The following is a 25719-nucleotide window of genomic DNA, read 5'->3' on the forward strand; positions in this document are numbered from 1 at the left end:
GAGCACTCTAGTTTACTCTTCTGAGAAAACTTTGTTCATTATAACATGGAATCCAGCACGCCCAGTAGAGCTGTGTCTTCTTGCTAAGCCTTTGAACATATACTCTATGACTTTGAGCTAAGCATGCCCAGTTATCTGAAGTGTTAATCTAATTAATCTCATCAATAAAAAAATCTTGAGTCAAATATTGGGGTAAGAACCTGAAAGACTGGAGAACTAGGAGCAGCTGCCAGTTGCTTTTCACCTCTGGCTAAAACGACCAAGATCCTCTTTCAGCCCCATATTACCATTTCCTGTCTATAGTCAGCTAGTGGCTAGCTCTGCCTTCTGACTCCAAGCAAGCTTCATTTGTCAAAACACAATCAAAATACCACACAACAGTTATCCACCTTCCAGCTTTCTTCTTGATCTATAACCTCAAACTGAGCATGCTCCATAATGCATGCTTGTGCTAAGTATACACAGGAATGTAACCATGCCTCATATCTTTCTTATAGGAATACAAATAGGTTCCTGCAATGAAAACCCCCTATGATTCTGTCCTTGGGGGATACCTTTGCTTTGGAAATATTCCTACTGTCCTTCTTGCTTCCTGTAGGCAGTAAATTGTTCTACTATTTTGTCTTCTGTTGTACATTTAGTCTTTGTGCTTACTAAGATGCAAATCCACTCATTCAGTCACAAGGTCACTTGGTAAAATTTACTTTGCCCATTGGATATGTTGATATTTTTTAAAAAGAACGTGGCACATAGATTGGGTTCTGTGTCTGTGCACACCTGAGTGGGTTTGAGAATACAGTCCCAGGGATTTCATGGGCCTGCTTTCATGTTGCAGTGAGAGCCAACACTTCTCCTGTCTCTGCTATAAATAGAGGGTTGTAACAGCTACCCCTCAGGGTTAAGCGAGATGTGGCAGATGTAAATGTCTTTCTTAAATAGAAGGTGCCATATGGGCAGAGGTATTATAGAAACTGAAAATGTCCTGGCTACATACCCTCCTTTTCTCGACAGGCAGGTGCTACCATGTAGAGCCTGTTCTCTGTGTTTCACTGGGGAAATATTCAGCCAGGCTTCCACCATGTAGAACCTACTACTGCAACTAGAATTTTAAATGGCACCAAACTTCGGACCATCTGGAATTAGGAAACTTTGCAATGAGTTGCTGAATGCCACCTGGAAAGCCATGGTCACCTCCAGGGCTGGGGCACAGAGCAGCTATCCAAATCGGAAGCAGCCTTGAGCAGACTCATTCTTACTCCTTCTGTTTTTAAAATGTTTTCTTTTGCTTAGCAGAGAAGATGACATGAAAATAGAAGTAAAGCCATTTTATCAAGTTCCTTGTAACACTTAATGCTTTATTTCCAGGCACAAATATCAAATATAAAATATATACTTGTACATATTTCTCAATGAGCCCAAATGTCCCTGTTTCCTCCTGTCAGCCCTGCTGTTTTCTGAGAACTGACTCCTTCCTGGAAGCTGCTATAAACTGTTACCAGGAGCCACTCAGCTAGCATGAAGGTTCCCACTTTCTCTGGAGGCTAAGCATCTCAGTTCTCCAGCAGCAATGGTACCATTAAAGCCCCTGCACCTCAAAAGACATTTGACAAAACTTCTGCTACTGGAGGGGCCATCAGAGATACCTCATAAAGGAGTTTGCCTGCAACTGGAGCTAGCTCCTCTTGGCACAGACATGGCACACTCAGTTATTTTTATTTATTTATTTTTAGGAAAGATCAGTTGTGAGGCTTAAAAACATTAAATGCTTTGTTTAACACATCTTGCAGGACATTCAGCAAAAATACTTTAGGATTTAGGAACGTGAACTACGGTTTCTGGTCATTAACTCCTTTGTGGGGTGTGGTGGTACATGCCTTTCATGCCAGCACTCTGGAGGCAGAGGAAGGCAGAATCTCTGTGAGTTCTACCAGTCTGGTGTACACAGAAGTTCTAGGATAGCCAGGGTGACATAGAGAGACCCTTAGAAAAACAAAACAAAAACAACAAATAAAAAATACTCATTCCTGCCAGGCATGGGAGTGCACACTTTTAATCCCAGCACTCTGTGGGTTGCTGCAGGAAGATTTTAGTGCACTCAAAGCCAGCCTAGTCTAAATAGTAACCTTCAGGTAACCGGGGCTACATGTGAGACACTGTCTCAAAAACAATCATAATAAAATAAATAAATAAATGTAATTAATAAAAAAATTAACATGATAGACAAGGTCATGAGTTTGAGAAGGAGTTGGGGGAGGGACACAGGGAGGTGGGGGGACTGGAAATGGTATAAATACAGAAGTCATGTTTGAAATTCTTAAAAAGTAATTAAGAAAACTAAAAACAACAACCAAAAATGTCTATGGGATGAGAGAACCGTGAAAACCAGGAAGGCCCTAAGAAAAGGGGAGACTCTGTCACCCGAAGCCTATGGGGGTAGGGCTGTGGGCATGGGGAAAGAACATTGCAATCAACACCCTCCTAATTGCCCTCCCTCCAATGCCTCCAGAGGAAGGTCATCACCAAACGCACTTGGGATCCTTTCAGTGAACCCTGACCAGTTAAGTTCCTATTTGTTTTGTTTTGCCTTTTTGAGACAGAGTTTCTTTATGTAGACCAGGCTGGCCTCATACCTGTTTCTGCCTCCTGGGTACTGGGATTAAAGAACCACTGACCCAGATGTATGTTTCTAAATTTAAAAAATAATTTCCTTTGTGTGTGTCAGAGAGAAAGAGAGATGGAGGGATGGGGAGAAGGAGGGAGAGAGACACATGTACTAGAGCATTGTTGGGTGGAGGTCAGAGGACAAAGACCAGGAGTTGATTCTGTCCTTCTACCTCATGGGACATAGAAATTCAACTCAGGTAGTCAGGCTTGGTGACAAGTACCCTTAGGCACCGAGCTATCTTGCTGGCCCAAGTCTATTTTTAATGCACATTCTAAAGACTACTGTGAGCTCCTAGTGGTCTGTAGGATGAGTCCACTTTTCAGTTAAGGCCTTCTAAATGCCAGGCTCTGAGAGAGCCAGCTCTCTTACCACCTTTACCCTAAAGTACCCACAGGGCAAGCTGCTCCTTTGTCTTGGGTACCATGTACCTTTTCCTGCTTCTGATGCTTTCTTCATTGTTCAGTCTCCTTTAAACACCTTCCACCCCCAACTCCGAACATGGGAAGTCCTAATGTGCTGTCATCATGTCTCACTCATTTCCCTGAATTAAGGTGGAGTTTGGACATGGTAGTATAATCTCAGCACAGACTGCAACTTTCCAGAGCTCAGCCTACAGTCCTCCCCGTTACCCTCCCCACAAACTGTTGGCAGCTTTCAGGGAGCTGTGAAGAGCGTGTATAACATTTGAAGAAGTGAGATTCGAGGTGAGCATGATTTCCCATCAAGAATTTACTGAGGGACTGGCCCCCACTCAAGCCCTACAAAATAATTAGAAAACAGAGAAAGATTATAGTTAAGTGCTTAAGTGATCAGGGTCGGGTAAAAGACAGGCATCTGAGCCCTTTCCAAATAATGAGCTGCTCAGAGAAACACAAATAAGACTGCTCTCATCTCTTTTTAATGGATTTGCCCCAGAAGAAAAAAAAAAAGAACCCAGGGCTGTTGGGAACATTAGTTAGAGAGTTGGGCGGTCACAAGCTCCTCACCTCCAGACAGAGCCAAAGTTGAGACTGTGGAGGCCGTGTGCACAGGTGGCAGCTGTGCACAGGGAACTGAGATAATGGCTTCACAGTGGTGTGGGCTTACTCTGTTTTGGGGATAGACATGAGTTAAATTTCATTTCAATAGAAACCGAGTTAATCCGGACAGGACAATGTAACAACGAAGGAGTGGTCCTCATTCTGTGAGTGGAATATGAAACAAATACATGTGCCTTTTCTGGGCTTTTTTTTAAGCCCTCCATCCTAAAAAGCTTTTGAAGTTAGAATGTATGTTTAAAATGTGAAGGTTTGCCTATAAGTATAAAATGGCAAAAGTTCAACAGTGTAAGTTCTCTCATCTTGAGAAGAGAATTCCAAGGCCATCAACACCATGCCAATATAGTAGAGATACCCAGTTTACCCAAGAAAATGTCAGGTCTCCTAACTCTATGTCCCAGCTTGGCATCTGAGCACTTAAAGGATGAAGATGCATCATGGTTTCATCTACTGGTCATAGAAAGTCACTCTGCCTGGAGCAGACTGGGGTGTCTGCTCTCCAGTGCAGTAGCTTTCCAATCATGTGAACTCTATGTTTAGTGATTCTGAAATTAGATTTTTTTGAGTGATGTAAGGCATTGTGAACATTCAGTGGTTATTCATTCCTAAGTGCAGCCCATTTTCTAGGTTGTGGGAGATGGTGTTTTGCTCTCAAGAGGACATAGGTGCTCCCTCATCAAGTCACAAGACCCTGGGTGTTATTAGACAGCCAGACACAACCCATGTGTGGGTGCATTCCACAGTGCAGAGAAACAACATGTGAGGTACACACATGAGAAAACTCACCAGATATTCACAAGTACTTTTAGCCTCTTCAAAAGCACATAAGTAGCTAGCACCCTTGTGTGTGATGGGCAAAGAAGAGAGACATGCCAATCACTTGAGAAGCCCTCCCTGGGGCTCTGGTCCCTTGATGCATGCTCTCCCTGTTGTTTCTTCTTCCTGGTGCATAGCATAGCCACATTCCAGAACAGGGTGAATCCTGTTCTCAAAGGTTTCCTATCAGAACTGTGATTATTTAGAATAAGTTGAAAACAATGGCAGTGAATGAAATAGTATATTTGACCTCCTAGGACCATCTAAGGCTGTTTCTTCCCACTGTACTTGAAAGTAGTCCCTACTAAATTATATTTCTTAAGTGAACCAAGAAGCACAGTCTAGAACTCTGTTCTTTTATTGTAAATTATCTAAGTCCCAGTTAGATATGGTCAGTTTATGTTAGATGCATATACAAAACCTAAAGTGGATATATTCCATTGTTTATACATTTTCATACACAAAGGATTCAACACCAGATGCCTAAATCCAGATGAAGTATTGACAGGGAAATCCCAGGATGCTCAGTTTGCTTGAGATGGACCCAAACCATGAAGCAGATTACAGAGATGGAGAGAAGTGCTACAACATCAGGAATGGACATCAGCTCCTCTTTAATATTTATTTTTTATTCAATATTTAATAATTCAATTTTGCTGTACTTGAACATTCCCATGATGCATTGGTTGAAAAGAGTGTGACTTGGATTTATTTTTGAGGGTGGGCTAAAGGTCAAAGAGTCATCCAATACCTCTGTTGGCAGGTGGTTACATTGTGAGACTGACTTGGCACAAACCCGGGTCAAATTCAAACCCATCCTCAGAGACTGTCAGAGCAACTGATACAGCAGACCTGACCTACCTTCACAGGTGGGTGGAGAGCCTTGGAACTGTAGCTGTGAGCTGAGTTTGCATGTCAATGTGTCGCTCCCGGACAATGTGTATCCTGGGTGGCACTGGTACTTCACAAAGTCCCCTGAAAGAATCAACCCAACACCCTGGGATTGACATTCCTGGAACATTTGACTGCTGTGACTGCAAAATGAACTATATTAGTTAGCAAACCATTTCAGAAAGAGTGCCTGCATTCACTTTAGGTATGTCTCTAAAAAGTCCAATTTTCAGCTCTTAGTTTATAAAATTTAATATTACTAAAAAGAGACCAGTCTAGCTGTCCTTTTCCTTGGCCAATACAACCATTTGTCCCACTTTCCAAATGTCTCCCTAAATAAACAAAGGTGCCACAGTTGTTTGGGATCTAAGCAAGGCTGTGGAGTAGCATGTGAGAATGACTTTAGCAGACGCAGCAGGGCTTGCTCATGATCCTGGCCAGGGAAACACCATGGTTCTTTTAGCCTAGCCTTCATGAGTAGAGCAGGAACTGGACAATGTAAATTGGCTAGCATTCTGAAGCAAGGTATGACCACGGGGATACGATTTGTGATTAAGACTGAGAAATCCTGGGTTCTAATAATTACACTGTCACCTATGCAGTGGCTGGGTTCCTAAGAGGACCAGATGATAACCAGCTAACTAATGGATGAAACCATGACTAAAAACAAAGCCACAGTAACATTTATAAGTAAAAGCTTCTGAATAAAAGATTTATAATAATTATGATTAAGTACATACTATCAGACTTTTCATTTGAAGATTATTACTTACAAAACTACCCTCTACAACAGACTCTGAGAAATTAAAATAAAAATAGTAGCAATTCCACAGAGCAAAAGACTTAAAATGATAAGATCAAAACCTAAACTAAGCCATTTGGTCCATAGTCTCTACACAAAACTCAACAGTGTCTTGGGCCAGCTTTCCCATATGGTTACCCATTTACCTAAAGTGTAAATCAGAAGAAACTAAAAGAAGCCACATCCCATGGTGTAGAACAAAGGAAAGCAGAGACATATTACCTATTTCAAAGTCTTCATCTTCTGTAAGCAGGTCAGCCTGGGGCACTGCTGGGGGAGGTGGGCACCGTTTCAGCTGAAATGCTACCATGGGTTTATGAAAGAGGATAACAGCTGTGGTTACCTTTGCTGAATGATCAAGTTACAAGGCTATTTACATGTCTAAATAACTCTCTCCAAGAGCTCATGTTGACTATTAAATGCCTAGCAATACCTGAAGCCCAAGGGTTGAAAGAATCCAATTAGAATGACATCTACTCTTACTCTTTGGGAAGCCACCATTGAAATGATCCCATCACAGCCTGGTTTGGTTAGTAATATTATTCTTCTCTTGTCCTGAGGAATGTCTTAGGGTCATGGGAGACTAGGGGCTGATGACTTTTCCCTACTGCTCTCAAGGACATCATGAGATTAGTGTTGCCCCATTGGTCATTATATGATGGTTTCTATGATATTTCTTTAGAGTTAGGGACATGCAGACCTGCACAAAAGTCAAGTACATCACTATGGTCTGTACAACCGGGTCTCACATATAGTTATGTATCAATGAATAAACCCCAACTAGTTACCAACATGACTTAATGAAATGAACTGACAGCAGTGGTACTGTCCACCGCAAAAGGCTTCCAGGACACTCTGGCATCCACGTGGGACACTCCAACAGTCTCTGAGACAGCTGGAGATAAAGTGTGTGGACATGATGGGGAGCTTTCCTGGGACTCTATGCCCAGCCACTGAAGCAGAAATAAACTGACCATGAAAATTGAGGACAAAGAAGCCTCCATTGGAGAAATCACTGTGGAATTTGAGCAGGACCTGGTTGGTGGAGCTATATGCTGTCTCGAGGGCAGTGTTTCCACTGAAGACTCCGAGCTGAGGTGAGTTCTGGTCAGGACCATCCCTGGGAAAGAAAGTGGGCCACCAGAGGAAGAAGTTCAGTGTTATAGTTGAAACTGTGGAGCCAGCTCACCCATATGGTCAGGAAGAGTACAAGGCTGATCTAGAAAAGCCAGTGCACACTGGCCTCCTCAGAGACCCTCCTGCACTGTCACTGACCAACAACTACATTTTAAGGTGCACATGGTGGCCACCTCCTTATGACTAATATGTATAAAACAGTTTTACAGCTGAATTAAAATATTAAAAAATGAAGTAAGACACTCCCCTGGCACTGACCTCAGTAATAGGATGCGTGATATTCAGGAGATTCACCACCCTACACTTTCTTTCTCCTTCCTTTTTTTTCTGATTGTGGACAATGGACATGCATGAGTGGCTAAGACCAGAATTCCATGCAGCAGGATCTACATAGATCTACTGCTTGGTGGGACTGCTGCTCTGCTGCCTTGTTGTGGAGCAGCAACCCTCGGCATCTCATCTCCACAGCCACTAGCTCAGCGTCTCAGAACCTCCCTCCCAAGCCTGTCATTGCAGCCTGAGAAGGTAGTTTCCCCTGGGCCCTGCAGCTGCACCGTCCACAGCGACTCTCCTGCTTTAATCCTGTATGTGGTTCCCCCTACATTTTAGATAAAAATGTTAAGGCCCTTCTGTTAAGGTTCCTTCTGGCCTAGGCTCCTTTCCTTTCTCCTGGAGCTGTAATAAGAATTTAGCCACATCATATATCACACACAGGCAGATACACATAGGCACTCAATAGGCACCTACATTCACAAACAGACTATACACACACACACACACACACACACACACACACACATACACACAAATCAGTCATACAAACAACACACACATATGAGAACTATATATTCATATACAAACACAAGTAGACACATGCATGCAGTAAGTATTCATTTATAAACACACACACACAAGCATGGACATACAATGCAGTTGTACACAAACACACATAGATAGACCACATATGTAGAGACATACACATACAAATATATACACATCATTTATCATACATCACACATACACATGTACAGGTCACCTGTAATTTCAACGGTGCTACCTTCCTGGTAACCTAGGGATATCTTCTGGCTCTCCCATCATAATACTAATTTCAGCCTCCCCTTTGAACTGCACGTGAGATCTCTAAGGTGTAGCTTGTCATTTCTCCAGGTCCTACCTAGCAGGTTCATGTTCATCATATTCTGGCCCAGGTCCCTCAGCAAGGCTCATGGGAAACCAGGCCTGTGCAATCCAGGTTGGAGAATGCCTTAAGGAAACACTTCTTAGTTTTCTTTCATTTCATGCATTCATTCAGGGAAAAATACATTACAGCTTTTCTTTAAATGTATACATATATGTATATGTATGTATACACATACACACATATACACATACGTATATAAACACACACATATATATGCACACACACATACACACACATATATACACACACACATGCACACATACATATATCCTTTAAAACTATGGGATAAGACAGGTGCAGTGGCATACACCTATACTTCTAGTACTCAAGAGGCTGAAACAAGAAGACCTCCATGAGTTCAAGGCTAGCTAGGTTGCAGAGGAAGATCTTATTTCAAAAAAAAATTATCAATAATGTAATTAAAAGCAAAATTTGAAATGAATTAATCATGACTGTTCCTATACATTCAAACAATCTGTTTATTTCTATCTTATAGCAAATTAAACATATGCCTTGGAATTTCCTCAGTATAACTTGATTCTGTTGGTGAATTCTATCTTCAAGAGCTACCTGGACAGATCATTTATAAACAGGCAACCCAACAAATTAGAGGCAAGTGCTAATCCAGAACATCCTACCACCAATGGGGACTTCCATCTCCTGGAAGGAGTCATACCAGACAGCGATGTAGTCGTTTACAGCTTCCGTCTGCAGCAAGGTGAAGTTGATGTACACTCCATGTCCTGGAGGGACAGTGACCAGCCACAGGCAATCCTTCAGAATTGGGTACTCATCCGGAAACCCAGGGGAATAAATGGTACCATTCTGTGATGTCACATTATACCCACAGGGAGCTGAAAAGGGAGACATTGGCATGGTTGGTTTTCAGAAGTAGGTAATGATTCTGGCGTCTAAAGCCAAAATTTCCCCTTGTAAGAAATAACTGAAATATTTCTCACACTTCTTTGTCAAACTTATTCCTCTGAAATCTGGAAACTCCAGGACAATTATACCTATAAGTTATCTCAGTCTCATTTAATATATTCTCCAAGTCTTTAAAATCCCTCAGGATGGTCATTCCCATACGATTAAAGAAACCCTGCCAGTCATTGCCTGTAGCTGAGCTGATAATCCATTGGGCTGTCCACTGCAATGGCTTATGCAGAAATCAGACATAAATAGGGAACTAAGTGGTTTCGTTTTCTGTCACTTTGCTAAAGCCTATTTAAGTCCCCCAAAGAGTGGCAGTTAAGCCTATTCGCCTCAAAACAAAGACATTATCAATTCTTAGCAGATCTGTACCCGAGGAAGGAAGATAAACTTTCTTAAGTACACTTCACAAAAATGTGGCCAAATCTAACAGTGTTTGTTTATGTGGAGACACACCTCCTGATCTATTTTGACTGTCCTTAAAATTGATGGTTACTGTTGCCGAAGCAATTATTTCACTTCTGGAAAAGTGAGATGACCATATAACACAAGAGCCCAAAGTACATGTGTTTGCTTTCTTTGGCCTTGATAAAGACCGTGACTAAGAGCAACTTTGAGAGGAAAGGTTTTGTTTGAGTATACAGTTTACAGTCCACCATGATGGAAAGCCAGGGCAGGAACTCAAGGCAGGAACTGAAGCTGACAATGGAGGAATGCTGCTTATTGGATTGCTTCCCCAGGCTTGCTCAAATTAGTTTTTATATAGAATTCAGGACACGGTTGAGGGATAGCACCACTCACAGTGGGTTAGGCCCTCCACATCAATTGTCAGGGCATTTTCTCCATTAAGATTCCTTCTTCCCAGATATGTCTAGGTTTGTGTTCAGTTGAGCAAAACCAATCACTATGCTTCATTCAAATGAGAGTAGCAGTGACAGGCACAAGCTAACTCTGAAGCCACACCAAAGGCAGGAAATTTGGTCACCATCAAGAATTTTTCATGACTATCAAATTTTTGTCACAAAAATTTTAGAATTGAGGTGCAATGAAGACTTCACACAACATACACACACACACACACACACACACATAACGAGAGAGAGAAAGAGAGAGAGAGAGAGAGAGAGAGAGAGAGAGAGAGAGAGAGAGAGAGAATCAGACAGATAGACAGAACAGACAGACACAGAGACAGAGAAAAAGGTTTATCTCAAGATGATAGTAGACTCAAAGTCCCAAGATACCCTGTCCCTGAGCCATCATAGCAGCCACATGCTGGTTTCAATAAAAGTTCAAAGAGACTGAAACAACTCAAGATGTTGATAAACCCACCACTGGAGAAGAGAAAGAGCCATGCAGAGCTTTCTAGAAATTTGACAGTGGAATGATTTAGTGGGTTTTGGAGTCAGACAAGCCATAATTTCAAACATAGCAGAGCAAACATCCTTCAGTGCCACAGTTTTGACCATCAGTGGGTGAGGGCTAGAGCCAGCTGAGACCTGGGATCTATAAATGTGCCTCACACCATGCAGCCCTCACCAGCCACTTACTGTCCCTAAGGACGGAGCTCCCTCTCCCTCCAGACTCCCATATTGAGCCCTGCTCTACATGGGCAGCCTGTGCATTTCTCCTATCTAGCTGTCCAAGCAGAGTTGGCTTTTCCTTGCAAATCCAACTCTCTGTCACTGCATCCTTTCAGTCTTCTCTGCAAATCTTGTTGGCTTATCTAGGATGTGGTTCCAGGATCTTCCCCATAATTCTGTTGGACATGGAAGGCACCCCTTCCTGCTCCTGACAGCCTCTCTCCACTGGCCTTTGCTCTGTCAAATGACCTCTCTTCTCAGTGGACAATAAGGAGATGATGATCAATAGATGACTCAGCACTGCACACACTGCAGGGACTGGTGCACCAGCATACTTACGTGTTCATGGGTGTTACCGACTGTTGACATATAACTCAATATCCCTGGTACACTTTTGCTTTCTGATTTTATCCTAACATTATATTATGACCACTCAATATATAGGATCATTTCCCATTGGATACATAGATAGTACACAGATATTATGCAGGCATATCACCCAGACATATAAAATAATAATAAAATAAATGTTAAGGTACTGGCAAATGTGATGATATATTGTGTCTTCCATTATATTGTGTCCTCCAATATATTGTACACCCTAATAAAACTTATCTGGGGTCATAGAACAGAACAGCCACTAGATTAAACATAAAGGCCAGATAGTGGTAGCACATGCCACCTTTAATCCTATTACTCGAAAGGCAGAGACCTGTCTGGATCTCCATGAGTTCAAGGCCACACTGGAAACAGACAGGCATGGTGATACACACCTTTAATCCCAGCATTTGAGATCTCATGCATTTGCTTGGGAAGGATATACTCCTTTAATCCCAGGAAGTGATGGCAGGAAGCAGAAAGGTATATAAGGTGTGAGAAGCAGGAAATAGAGAGGCTTTTAAGCTTTTAGGCTTTTAGCAGCAGTTCAGCTGAGATCCATTTGGGTGAGGACTCGGAAGCTTTCGGTCTGAGGATTCCTGGAAACAGAGTCTGATGAGGAGTTGTCCAGGTGAGGTTGGCTATGGCTTGTTCTGCTTTTCTGGTCTTTCGGAATTCACACCAATACCTGGCTCCAGGTTTTTTTTTTTTTGTTTTTTTTTTGTTGTTGTTTTTTTTTTTTTAATTAATAAGACCATTTAGTAATTTGTGTTACTGGCAAATTTAGACTATGTTTGTAACTACAAATGATACCTTTACTATTAAGTTACATGTAATTTAATAAATTGCAGTTTTAAAGCATATATTGACAGTTGTAACCATTTTTGAACTGATTTCTATGCAATTATGTTAGTGGTAACAAAAAAAAATTCTCGACATACAAACAATCATAGCTTGAGCTGGGGTGGTGTGAGAGGCTGCAATCCCAGCACTGAGGACGCAGAGGCAGGAGAACACTTGGAGACTGAGGGCAGCCTGATTTATATAGGGAGAGAGAAAAAGAGAGAGAAAAGAAGGAAGGAAGGGAGGAAGGAAGGAAGGGAGGGAGGAAGGAAGGAAGGAAGAAAGAAAGGAAGGAAGAAGGGATGGATGGAGGGAGGGAGAGAAGGAGGGAGGGAGGGAGAGAAGGAGGGAGGGAGGGAGGGAGGGAGGGAGGGAGGGAGGGAGGGAGGGAGGAAAAAGAGAGTTGGGAAAGAAGGTAGGGAGGGAAGAAAGTAATCACGATGACCTAACATGTAAAGGTCCTTATGCAATCCTGACCTCCTGAGTTCAATTCTCAAAACCCAGGTAAAGTTGGATAGAGAGAACCAACTCTAAAAAGTTGTCTTCACATAAGTGCCATGGCACATGTACACAAATGTGTTGAAAGGCCCAGGAACAATAGTAAAAAGCAGGATAGAAATGCCTTCAGTTTCTTATTCACACATTTTTCATATATGTGCTTTGGTAGGTAAGACTTTAGAGCACAGTTTATACTCAGATAAACTAAAAGTATACCAATTGTATTTGGCAGATTCTTATGCAACATAACCTAGAAATATTTTCAGCATATTAATATTAATTAATTTAATGTATTGGAGAGAGTGGTTTCATTAACATCTAGCACTATTCAGTAGGGTGGTCTGAACTGGACAATTTTTAATGCAGATACACAGAAGTCACTTGAGTACCTATATTTTCCTTCTGAAGTTTTTTGAGCCTCACGGGATTGGACCTCTGAAGACAGTGTTCAAAGTACCTGCCCTGCACAAACAAGGAGAGTGTTCCTGCTCTGCATGGAAGTGGAGCCTGGCTGAAGTGGATGGATGCTGAGGATTAGAAAGGGCATGTTGGGAGAGGGTCAGGTTATAGGATGCTGTGTTCTCTGTGCAGGAAAATCCTGGAGCCTTGCAGAGAGTGAGTGACATTGCAATGTCTACAGTACTTAAGAAACAAGGTCTCTAGCTTTAGCTTTAACAGTTCACAGGCAAAGTGACTTTTGTGTTAAAACTCTATGCTAATTACTAAAAACTTAACCCAACATGGAGAGGATGTTAAACATACATTGAATGTTTCTTAGAGAACCCTGTATAGACCTTCTAATTTAATTCAGTTGTTGCATTATAATTTTGTATGGCTGGTACGTTTCAGTATATTTTAAAGTTCATGACATTATTTCTAGGAAATAACATACAATGCTGCATTTGATATTAGCCAGAAGGTAGAGATGTGCAGAACATCCTTGTTCAGTGAAGAGTTTGGCCAGGGAGCTAGGCCTCCTTTAGGGAGGCAGCTCAAGAGCATACAGTAGTTTCTCTGTATGAGCAGTGCACAGCTAGCTTGGTTCAGAAGGACAAGCAGGTGGAATTAAGGCAATAGAGCTGTGAGCTGCCCAGGTAGACATCTGTCAGTCATGGCTATGTGCATAGCTACATCAGAAAGGCTTGGCACTAGAACTGGATGGGTTTCCCAAAGTAGGCAGTCAACAATGCATTGACTCTGGAGAGCCATCTAAAAGAATTTCATCTTTTCCCGGTCATAAGCTGCACTGACAAACTCAGGTTCCCCAATCTCTTGGAAAGAGCTTTGTGTGGTGGCCTCTATAGCCCCAGTGTCAGGAGAGACAGAGAGACTTAGAGCCAGCCAGTCTAGCTCTCAATGAGCTCTGGGCTCAGTGAGAGATCTTGTTTCAGAAAGAAAGTTGGAAAAAATAAAGTTGAGAGCAGCAAAGGCAACCAAGTCTGTCCTCTAAGCCCCATGAGTATTTCTTCACACAGTTACACACCCGCACATGTACACTACACTCAGATGTACATAGATATGCATTCACATACACTTGCATGCACATGCATACCACACTTAGATATGAACAAAGTTAAAATATAAAGAGAATGTCAAAAAATATGGCATCATATTTAAACTGTGCCAAACAATACAGACCATTGATTCTCCATATGGAGAACCAAGCTTAAAACTAATAAAATAAAATATAGGGTACTTAATTTCCCTTTAACATAGTATAAAAATCAATGAATTGACCTCTTATTTGTGAATTAAAAGTATTCAAGTTAAAATCAGAAATCAGAAAAGATTAAATCCTTGTAATTTCAAAGTAATTGTCAGCTCTCCATCTGAGAGGGTATTATTGCTGGTTCAACCTTTGGTTTATTTTGGTGAAGATGGGGTTGAATACATGGCCTTCTCCTGTTCAACATCTGCTGCACCCTCATCCCTAAGTAAGAGTTTTCAAATGGAAAATAGATGCAAATATTATTTAAAATATCTTAATGAGAAACAAAAATACAGACACATCTTAAAAAAACTGTTTTATATGACATTAAATAAGTGTTTGAATTTTTAAATACAGCTAAGAGGCTTCTTAATTTTATAGTTGTTTTTAAGATTATTAGAATGAAAAATATAGGTGAAATAGGTTTTAAAAGCATACCACATACTTTTTTTCTTTCCTGCTTCAGGAAAAATTTGCAGCTAGGTACCTTCCCTTTCCCATGAGATAGAGGTTTTTAACATTTCAAAGGCCCATGGAGTTGGAGATTTTATTATTATTCATTCAAAGGTGTTGCATGTGTAATGCAGGATCCAGGCTTGACAGTAAGCTCTGTGTTGCTGACACCTCCTCATAGATGCCATGCCTCATCAGTTTGTTTTACCTTGACATTGCAGAAATGCCTAAGTCATCCTAAACACCAGGAAGCCACAGTGAAGCAGGACAGTGTACTTTCTGCTCAGAGGCAGCACAGGCTGTGTGGGTACCCAGACCACACTCTACCACTGCTCAGCATCCTAGGAACTCAAATCACTATGTCACCATCCTGCCTGGCTGATGGAGGCAGTCTGAAGACAGGGCTGTGCCCCTCCCTTTGGCTCTCAGACTGCTGAAATAATGTGGGGGCAAGAATTTGACATTTCCCCAGGCATCTCACACTGAGAGAAGTAAAGTCTGAAACTGGGCTCCAGCCAGAGTGTCACAGTTCCAATAACTTGTAAGACCCCCTTTTACAAGGGGGTGGAGCTGAGACAATGATGGCACAGTAGTGGTCAGAACCACACCTTTGCAGGTACTATTAATCACCTATACTTCTAGCCTTCTGTGTAAAACTCAGCCTCATGTCAGGACCTCAAGGATGGACTTGGTGGTTGGAGGTCACTCTTCTTTTATTCCTCATCCCAATGTGACCTCAGTGAACACAAAATTTTTAGTTACTTGCTTCTTCAGTTGGCCTACTGAGAAAGGGTGTCCAAGCCTAGCTCCTTAGAGCTCCAAGGGCTCAGGTACTGATCCTAACAACTGGAGTCACAACTCACACAGTTAGGCTTCAGTTCTCTGGAAGAAACCCTACTGTGTGCTGCTCCTTCTGCTGTGTCTTCCACCTAAAGTGCTCTGAGCAGCAAATACTGTGAGCTGTTCAAGGTCCCCTATGACAATGAACTATTTTCTGCAATCCAGATGCAAAATGGAATTAATATAAAAGTTGAGCAAACAACTGTGTGATGGTTAATCTACACTGTCAACTTGATGAGATTTAAAATCAGCATGGGAACAGCTCTCTGGGCATACCTGTGTGGGGGTTTTCTAGATTAGGTTAATAGGATGAGATCTACCCCAAATGTTGGCAGTCCAATCCCATCGGCAGGGATCCTGGACTGAATGAAAAAGAGAAAGAGAACTGAGTGCCAGCATTCATCTCTCTGTGCTTCTTGTCCAGATGCTTCGTGACCAGCTGCCTCGTCTTCCTGCCACCGTGACTTCCTCAGCAGGATGGACAACACCTTCAAACTGTAGTCACAATAAGCCCTTCCTTAAGTTGCTTTGTCAGGAAATCGCCACAGTAATAAGATGAGTAACTAATAATAAAAAAGACTTGCCAGGACTAAATCCTGTATCATCGATGTCCCCTATAACCACTGTGAAGGTCAAGGAACCTCATCACCTCCCATTTTCTTTCGGTGTTTGCATCTAATACTTTGTTATCTTTATAGTATCCTCAAGCATGGACTGTACATTCTTTAAACTTCCTATTATGTGATATCTTTCTGAAATATATAGTCTATTGTAGGGAATCTCAATAAGCAAGGAAATCCCCATGCTGACTGATCTATTGAAGTACTACATATTCACTAAATTGTTCACGCCCTGGGTTTCCTAGGAAAAGCTCAAAGGTCCCCGGGGGAGATGAGGAGCCTACCGTCACACCGTGGGAAAGGGTAGTTCCAGTTCCTGTCAGTGCCATGCTGGCAAGTGAGCACAGGATGGCCCAGCAAAATGTAGCCTGGGTAGCACTCGAAGGAGATGGACTGGCCCACGCTGTAGTCTGAGTTGATCATGAACCCATTCTGGAAGGTAGGTGGGTCTGGGCAGTTCTGTAACTCATAAGCTGAAATGACAAACAGATCGTATCAAATTCTCAGCAGGTGTCAGGCTCAAAAGGGCTATAGAGGAGGCGTATAAGTGCAGTAGGCTCCTGAGGATATAAATGTCTAAAAAATATCTCTTTCGAGTTTCAGCGGCCATCCTGAATGAGACAAGAAGTAATTAGGAGGAGGAGAGGTTATAGCCACGTGCACTTAGTAAGCACCTAGTGTGTGCATCCATAGAATCACACACACACAAAAGAAACCTGAAAAAGTTTGTTCCCTTGGCAAGAAGTCACAGGCACAGACTAAGTTAGAAAGCAAGAGAAGCAATATCCAAAAGGCCTGACTAGAATGCTGAGTGAACAGGGATCTGGTGTTTCTCTCTGAATATAAGGGAGACACACCACCAATCTCCGTGTTTCCAGATGCACAGTATGCTCTGTTTTGTTTAACTTCATCATTCGTGACAAATAATACAGGAAATCTCCTTCACTTTTTTACTTTTCAAGAAAAATAGAACTGTAGAATCATGAAGCTAGCAATTACTCTTTGCACAATTGCTATAATAACTATTTATTGTGGTTTAATCATTAAAATAATTATGTTCTATCGGGTGTGGTGGTTTGTGCCTTTAATAGAGGCATGGAGAATAGAGACAACTGGAGCTTTGTGAGTCTGAGTCCACCCATCGCTTCATAGTGAGATCCTGCCTTAAATATACCAATATTTCCAAATGAAGATTCTAGCTAGAATGACAGCCGGTGTGTCCTGCTCCTGCGCCATTGTTGCAAGATTAGCCATGAATCAGTAATATGAGCTAGCCCACACATCAGGTACAACTCCAGCTATAGGAGTCTCAGAGACAAACAAAGCCCCACAGACAGCTCCTACCTATGTTCCTGTCTTTCCATCTCTGGCACCACCAATGCATAGAAGAATGTCCTAACCCCCTTTGCAAAGCCACATGGATATACTACAAAAGCAGCTGTGGAAAAGGGTGCTTAGTGTCCCTGGGATAAAGAACAAAGGTTCCTGTGTTGAATGTAGGTGGAAAGTTTGAGAGATGGGGCCTAGATAGAGAACTGGCATGACAGTGATGACTGTACTTAACTCAGGTCCTTCCTCACACACTGCTTCCTCTCCACCATGATGTACCTAAGGAGCTAGGCTTCTCCACACATTCTTATCACCATGATGTTCTGTCCAAGCACATATGGCCTAGGCAACCAAGAACTGAATTCTCCATAGCTATGAGCCAAATCAACCCTTTCTCCTACAATCCTGCTGCAATCTGACCATCTGTCTCAGTGATGAAAAGGTAATTAACATAGAGACCAGATGAGACTCTCAAACACTGTTAGAAAGCCTGTGATTCCCTGTTAGCCTCTCACACACAATAGAACATTGAATGATAATGAACAAAGACATGAGGGGCTCACAGAAGTGTGACGTGGAAACTGAATGGACACATATACCAGCTATTCATTCCACCATTTAAGACGAAAGTATGGCTTGACATTCATAAATAAATACTCTGGGCTGGGATGCCTACCTGGTGCATCAAATACAAAGACTTTCCATCTTTGTATTAACTACCTGAAATCAAGAGGCCATAGGAGAAATGGAACCAAAGGCTCATGGCATGCTTGGGGAAATGAATGAGCATACCACATGGACACTCATAGAACAGAGCCACAGCATTAGAATGGGAGGCAGATACAAGCAGAGACCTAAAAGGCAGGTCTGAGTACCTCCTGGGTTGTGTTCTGTGCTCAGGGTCTCTGCATTCCTAGGGAGGCCCTGTAGGAAGATGTCAGGTGGGTATATCCAACAGAGACTGTATTCTGAAAGATCTGTGCACTTTCTGTGTAGAGGGTCTTCAAGAACATTTGTCAAATGGTAAAATGTCATTACTGTCAATAGTTTATATTTATTTAGGGAGGTACTAAGACGGTATACTTTCTCTTTGAGATGAGAGCGTGCAATAGTCATAGGTCATTGGCTTTCTCATTTAAGGCAAAATAATTTGGCCATAACCCTCCAGGAGAGCAATCTGAATAGTTGATGGGAAGACTGTGTTCAGTACTTTCTCTAGCAGTACTGTTTACAGAAATATCTGTCTTGAGGATAATTTCAAGGGAGAAAAAGCTAAATGTTTAAGAATGTCAAGTGCAGCATTATTTACATTAAGATAATCAAAAGTCTAGACAAATAACAGCTGATATCTGAGATGGACTCATAAATACTAAACACACACCATGCAGGGCTCACATGTAAGAGCATTTCGATTTTGCAATGGTGTGGAAGGGTTACTACAGTTGCCCTTGTTAAATTGGTTCTTCTCCTGGGCTAGTGATGAGCAGCACAATCCTCTCCTGTGATTATGGGCAGTGATGTGGAACTCCCCATCCCAGCCAGCTCTGCCGTTGCTAGGAGAAACCACCCACGCTCTACAGTGTGCTGCGATACTAATCTGGGATGCTCCACGGACCTGTGCATTAAATACATCTTTAGCTTACAATACTGTCAACTTGTCACAGTTTCAATATGAAACCCAGCCAATGGCCTATTAGGGGAAGTTGTGGAAACTTCAGGAAGGGCTAAATGTGCTGAGAGAGTCAACATTTCAGGTCACATTTGAGTGTTACACTAGCCCTCCAGTCTGCTTCTCTATCTGCTTTCTATCTTTTTTTTTTTTTTCTCGAGTTTATTTGTTTTTAATCATGTGAATTTGTGTGTCTCCATGAGTGTATACCATGTTTGTGGGCATAAATGGAGACTAGAGATGTTGAATCCTTTGGAGCTATAGTTATAGGTGGCTTCACCTATGCATGGTGAGCCCGACATGGATGTTTGGAATTGAACTCAGGTCCTTTGGGAGAAACATACATGCTCTCACCACTGCCAAGCCATCTCTCCAGGTTCTACTGCCACTCATTCCAGCCCTGATGTTCTTCCTAAGCACATGGGAGCAAGTTCTCGTGGACTGAACCTGTGCAGCCACCCTCCCACTAGCTGTTTCTCTCAGGCATTCTGCCATAGACATGAGGAAAGTAACCAACGGGCAGCCTACAGTGGGATTCTGATGATGGCCCAGAGATGAGACAAGGTATAGCTGTATTATCCTGACACATTTCTACCCACTCATCTTCAGTATCAGGAAGATGCTACACAGATGGCAACCTGACTCCATCATTGAACCCAACTGTGGGTGGCAATGGAAAAAGCCCTAAAGCTGAGCCATCAGCCTCACCTGGCTTTAGTCATTATTATAGATGCGCTTGTGCCGTGTCTCTAAGGAAGAAGCAGCTTCAGTGGTTGACAGTGGGATAACATGACCTAGAAGACATTCTAGAGCCTGAAAGTCCTCAAAAGAACCCTTGGCATTGTATCCCACAGGGACTAGAGCTGGAGAAAGGGCTCCATCCAGACAAACTCCCCAGAGTAAGGTGAGAACACGTGGTCTAGTAGAAGCTGAGTTCAGCTTCAGGAGCCAGAGTTCTGCCCTGCACAGGAAGGCAGGTATGAAGAAAATGAGCCCGGGTCAGAAAAACACATATGGCATGTTTCATCTCTTATACAGAACATAGATTTAAATATAAATATTATAGTAGGAAAAAACTGGCCAAAATACTAAACCCTCTAGACTGGTGGAGACCTAACATTCCAGCTGAGTGGGTCAATTACTTTGGCTAAGGGCCACCTCTGGGGAGGTGAGCTCACTGTAGGCCATACTAAAGAGATGGGCAGAATAAGAAGTCCTTTAATGAAGTCTATACTTTTCCTTCTCAAAAACCCAACCCTGGTGTAGAAGCTTGTAACTCATAGCCATATAGAGTTTTAAGTTTAGCTGCTTTTCTGAATTATTCAGAAAAGCGTAACTTCCCCTTCTTCCTTTCTATCTGTTTTCTAAGCCTGCTTTCCTTAACACCTTTTGCCCAATATTTTGGGTTTCCTTACTCTTTGCTAAAGCTCCCTCCCTTCTATGAGGCTGTTTTGCCACCAAGTGTGTAGCTTAAAAGGCATGCCCCCTCACCCCACCCCCTCTGCCTCTCCAGACAGCTGCTGAGATTTACAGCTTGCCTGACCTGAGTTTTTTTTGTTGTTGTTGTTGTTTTTTTCTTTTAAACTCTGATAAAATGGACCTAAAGCTTCTGTATGTTCCCACTGGAAATACTCATGAGACTAGGAATCCCAGAAGGAGACCTGATCTGCAACCCTCCACACCCATACCTGGAATCCTCAATCCCTTACAGTGTCTCTCCTGAGACAGCTCTGCAAGCCACAAACCCCAGGGCCACCTCTGCCTCTCAAGGGCCTCCCCATGCTGAAGGCTGCAGAGGTAGCCTTTTCCTGAGAACCAGTGTTCTGTATCCCACTGTGGCTGCCATTTACCCTTATAATGTTGCTTGAGCCTCAAATGACACTGTAGATGCATACTCTCCAAAAGAACAGAAATTCCATGCCCTGCCAACTAAGGACAAAACTTCTTTTTCAATATACTTTTTACCTTCTCTGACTCTGCTTTACTTTGGACACAATGAAAATGATGGGGGGAAAATGCACCCTTCAATGCAGTCAGTAAAATTGCTAGTAACACACCCAAGGAAAAAAGCAAAATGAAAGCTGATTGCCCATTCTCAGGAAAGGAGAAGCGAATGAGACTACCTGCAAGCGTCATTCAGGGTTTAGTGGTGCCTTGGAGGCTTGACACATAAGCATCACTCACAGGGGAACAAAATAAACAAGGTCATAGTTAACATATATCCCAGTGAACACACACACACACACACACACACACACACACACACACACACACACACACATGCACACATACTTGCATGCACGCATATGCACTGCACTTTATTAATTTTGTTGTAAAGTCTGCTGGATAATTTAAGAGCTATAATTGGGTTTTCTTTGGGGATGGATAAAGCTGGGCTGAAGGCAGCAGCCATTTCTACCCACATAATCAGCCTCTGTGACAGGCTTGAATTGGGGAATTAAAGTGGCCTTTCAGCTTGAAACTCACGATTCTGCACTAACAGCCGCAGGCTATTATAATAGTTGGAAAAAGAGGTTTTTCTTTTCCTTAATAGCATCTAAGCTACAGATGGTGGCCCACACAATTTCTCATTCAAGCACACACATAAGCATGAAAGTTATCCAAGCTGGCTGTTCTCGAACACCGGATGTGTGTATACCCTCCCTCTGTAACCATTATGGATCTCAGGAATACTTGCTATGTGAACTATCCCACTGGTTATGTGATTTCTAGTACCAATATCTACTGATGAAATCAATCAGGTTACTACACAGTTACAACCCAATCCAGACATTGCCTGAGGCCTTGGCTGGGGCATCTTTAACTAAATAGCTTCCCACAGCCTGGACTATGATAGTGTCTCATGTTTTGATTCACCAAAGGGTAAATGAAAAACCTTTATGGCATAAAATACCTTCTCCTATGTTGACCCAAAGGGTCTTTACTCCAGAAATGACAAAGGAGGTGGGGATGAAGAAAGGTGAAAGAAAGGGTCCCTTTTCCTTCAGAAGAGCCACAGGGAGTTTCCTTGAACCCTTGGCTCTCCTCTCTAAGAGTCTAGTCTAGAGTGAAGGGAACTTCTTCCAGCATAATGAAAGGCGCCCTATAGGAGAAGGGAAGGATGCAACCATTTGTTGCCCACAGTTGGAAGCATTCTTCTTCAGCCAAGAGCCTCACACTGAGAGCAGGACTCATCAGGCATTTGGGTGAAAGAGAACAGGGTAAGTCCCTGTCTAGCTTTTCCCGGGGGAACTCCAAGTTGTTTACAATATTGCAGTGGTAGAAATAGACTGAATTTCAGAAACACATCAATGTCCTTTGTGAATGACAGCTGTGTCCGTAGAACAGTTAGTGTGTCTGTGTACCAGAACAAACTCTTCAATCCACGTTGTACAGAGAGGCTGTCACTGCCAACTGTACCCTCCTACACATAAAGTTAACTCACACAGAAACCTCAAAGCATTCTCATTGCAATTGTGAACAAGCAGATCTTCCATATCCCATGGTCTTTAAAAGTACATCTATTTAGCATATGTACATAATACATACACACATTTTATATATATATATATATATATATATATATATATATATATATATATGAATGAAAATATACTCGGTGTATTTTTACTTCTAATGGTTGAAGTACACAAAGTTATCTTTAAGAGAGAGAGAGAGAGAGAGAGAGAGAGAGAGAGAGAGAGAGAGAGAGACTGGCTAAATATCTCTGAAAACTACCTCTAAAGGAAAAGGAAGTTATGTATAAGCAAAATTCCATAAGCATTTTCACAATCCAAGCATGAATATTCACACCAGCACCACAAAGACTATACAGTGCAGTACCCAGCCTCATCTTGTGTGTGACTCTGAACAACAGACACTAACCACAACCACGCTGAGACTCGGTGCTTTATAAGTGCTTTCCATGACAGCCAATGGGACCAGCAGTGATTGTTCTAATGTCTCTTTCACTTTTGTATTGATACCTAGCTCAGTGACAAACAGCTACATACCCTCATCCTTCCCAATGCTTCACTTAGACATGGGACGCAAACACTTCATGTTACTTAGCAAAGTCCTTTCTCTAAGTCATTTAACTTCAAGACAGCTCTAACCAGCAGCAGCATTTTTTGACCTTTAAAAAAGCCAAGAATATAAGATGAAGCTGAGGAATAAGATATGCACAGCAGACATCACTGTGAATGACAAGGCCTGTCCTCATGATATATGCATCTTCTTTGGAGTTATTGATTGTACCCAAAGCTTATAAATCTTGTGTAGAAACTATGGGTGCCTCTGCATCTAACAAATCATTGTCAGTGTCCGTTTGTCAATTTCTACACTTTATACAATGACAAGCACTGGTAAACCATCGTATCGCCACCTCTGTTACATATGACAGTCTATGAGAAATGAGCGTGTCTCAAGTTCATGCTGTCATTCTTCATTATAGAACTGATTTCCATGCTTTCTAGTTATGAAAAATGAATTATAATAAATCGTGCTTGTTAGTGACACCTTTAATGTGAATATTTAAAAGCCAAGTGTCAAGTGGATAAAATATTTTCTCAGCCAACTAGAAGCCTAGATGGTTCTCCTTCAAGAGTATTCACAGGCCCAAATTCTAGAAGGTCAAGTAGGTGATATCACTGAGCACAGATACAGGGAGTCATAGCCTGCCTGCTGGCTTGCCTCCACTAAAAAGTGGAGAGCCTTCCCTGAACCCCATGGAGAAACTTTCAAATTTTAATCTGCAAGAAGAAGGGAAATCTGACCCATGGGTATCTCTTGAACTGTTGACATCTAATTGCAGACATCAACATCGGTAATTACTAAAATCATAAACCATACAACATGTGACCACTTGTATAGGTGATTCCTACATAGGCTTCACCTGGGGTTAACTTGTTTAAAAATCATTCAGTTTGGATTAAGATAATTATTAGGGACCTGGAAATTATAAAAAATAAACAAGCAAACAATAAGATCATATGAGATGAAGTAGTTGGAAAGCAATACAGAGGTGGGACTCTGTATTTGAGGTCTTGCACTTTCAAGGAAACTGAAATGTTGGATACTCAATCAGGGGACTCAAGAGATACCTCAAAAGTCCTGCATATGCTGGAGTGGGCCAATGGTTTGAGACATAACTATGTAATAGTTTCCTTATTGGCTCAGCTATTAAAGTCATGCAAATTAACACCAAGATTTACTCTAGCTTAAAAGAGCATGCAGATGTTTTCCACGGTGAAAGGGTCTGTCAGCCCAGGAAGGGGGCCATCCTCTTCAGTACTGTGACCCTCTCCTTTAGAAAAGAAAACCGTTGGTGTTTTCAGAAGGCTTCTTTTCAACAGCACAGAGTATCAGGAAAGGTAAGCCTTTAGTCAGAAATGTTTCGCATAGCAACACTGTAAGAGTTTTGTCCTTAATTACATCATCATCCTGGGATGAGGGCCAGCCTAAAAAGCAGGTTGACCCTCTGTGTCCCCTTTCCCTCTTCTCTCTTCCCTCTGTGCGCTCTCTCTCTCTCTCTCTCTCTCTCTCTCTCTCTCTCTCTCTCTCTCTCTCTCTCTTTCTCTCTCTCTCTCTCCCCTTCTCCCAAGAAAGCTCTAGAAAGGTAACCATGGCTCATAATTCTTCCACCAGAACGCTCCTCCGGCTGGCCGATGCAGGTGGTGGCCAGCCACCAGCAGCGCCGCTTTAACTAACATTTGGTATTTAACCAACAAACACCTTATGGAGGAACTTTAAAAATGAGGTTAATTTCTTTTTAATGATTCTTTTTTGGTGGGCAGTTCCCACATATCTTTGGTTTTATATTTTTCAGGAAGGAAACTCATGGCCAAATGTATGTCCTGTGCAAATTCTGATTGTCAAATCACTTTCTAGGATCCAATCAATACAGAGTAATCATACAATCTGTTTTAAAGGGGGGACTAGGCATGGTGGCATACAACTTTGATCATCCCAACACTTAGAAGGCAAAGGCAGGTAGATCTCTCCAAGTTCAAAGCCATCTTGGTCTGTATACTGAGACTCTGCTTCAAAATGGGAGTCAGTGACATGAAAAAATGGCTCCTTATGTAAAGGCACTTGCTGCTGCTGTGGCTTATGACTGGAACTCTAACTGGGAAACCTACACAGTGAAGGAGAAAAATGACTCCAGCAAGTCATCCTTTATCCTCCATGTCTGTGCTGTAGCATACACGCCTTCCTGGCCATAAATTCTAAAACAAGAAAAAGTGTTTTTTTAAGAGGTTTATTTATTCTTTATGTGTATGATTGGTTTGCCTGCCTGTGAGTCTGTGCATCACAAGTGTTC

General features: G+C 42.1%; 1 protein-coding gene across 1 annotated transcript in view; it reads right to left on the reverse strand.

Moving 5' to 3' along the window:
- Nucleotides 1-25719, reverse strand: part of Csmd1 (CUB and Sushi multiple domains 1) — a 600818-nt gene that overhangs the window by 100230 nt on the left and 474869 nt on the right. The window contains exons 37-41 of the mRNA XM_036209300.1: nt 16684-16872; nt 9226-9403; nt 7186-7331; nt 6434-6514; nt 5380-5493 (exon numbers count right to left, since the gene is read on the reverse strand). Of these exons, the coding sequence (XP_036065193.1) occupies nt 5380-5493; nt 6434-6514; nt 7186-7331; nt 9226-9403; nt 16684-16872 (708 nt within the window). The remainder of the gene's footprint in view (nt 1-5379; nt 5494-6433; nt 6515-7185; nt 7332-9225; nt 9404-16683; nt 16873-25719) is intronic.

Source organism: Onychomys torridus, chromosome 17 (assembly GCF_903995425.1).
Source record: "Onychomys torridus chromosome 17, mOncTor1.1, whole genome shotgun sequence".
NCBI lineage: Eukaryota > Metazoa > Chordata > Mammalia > Rodentia > Cricetidae > Onychomys > Onychomys torridus.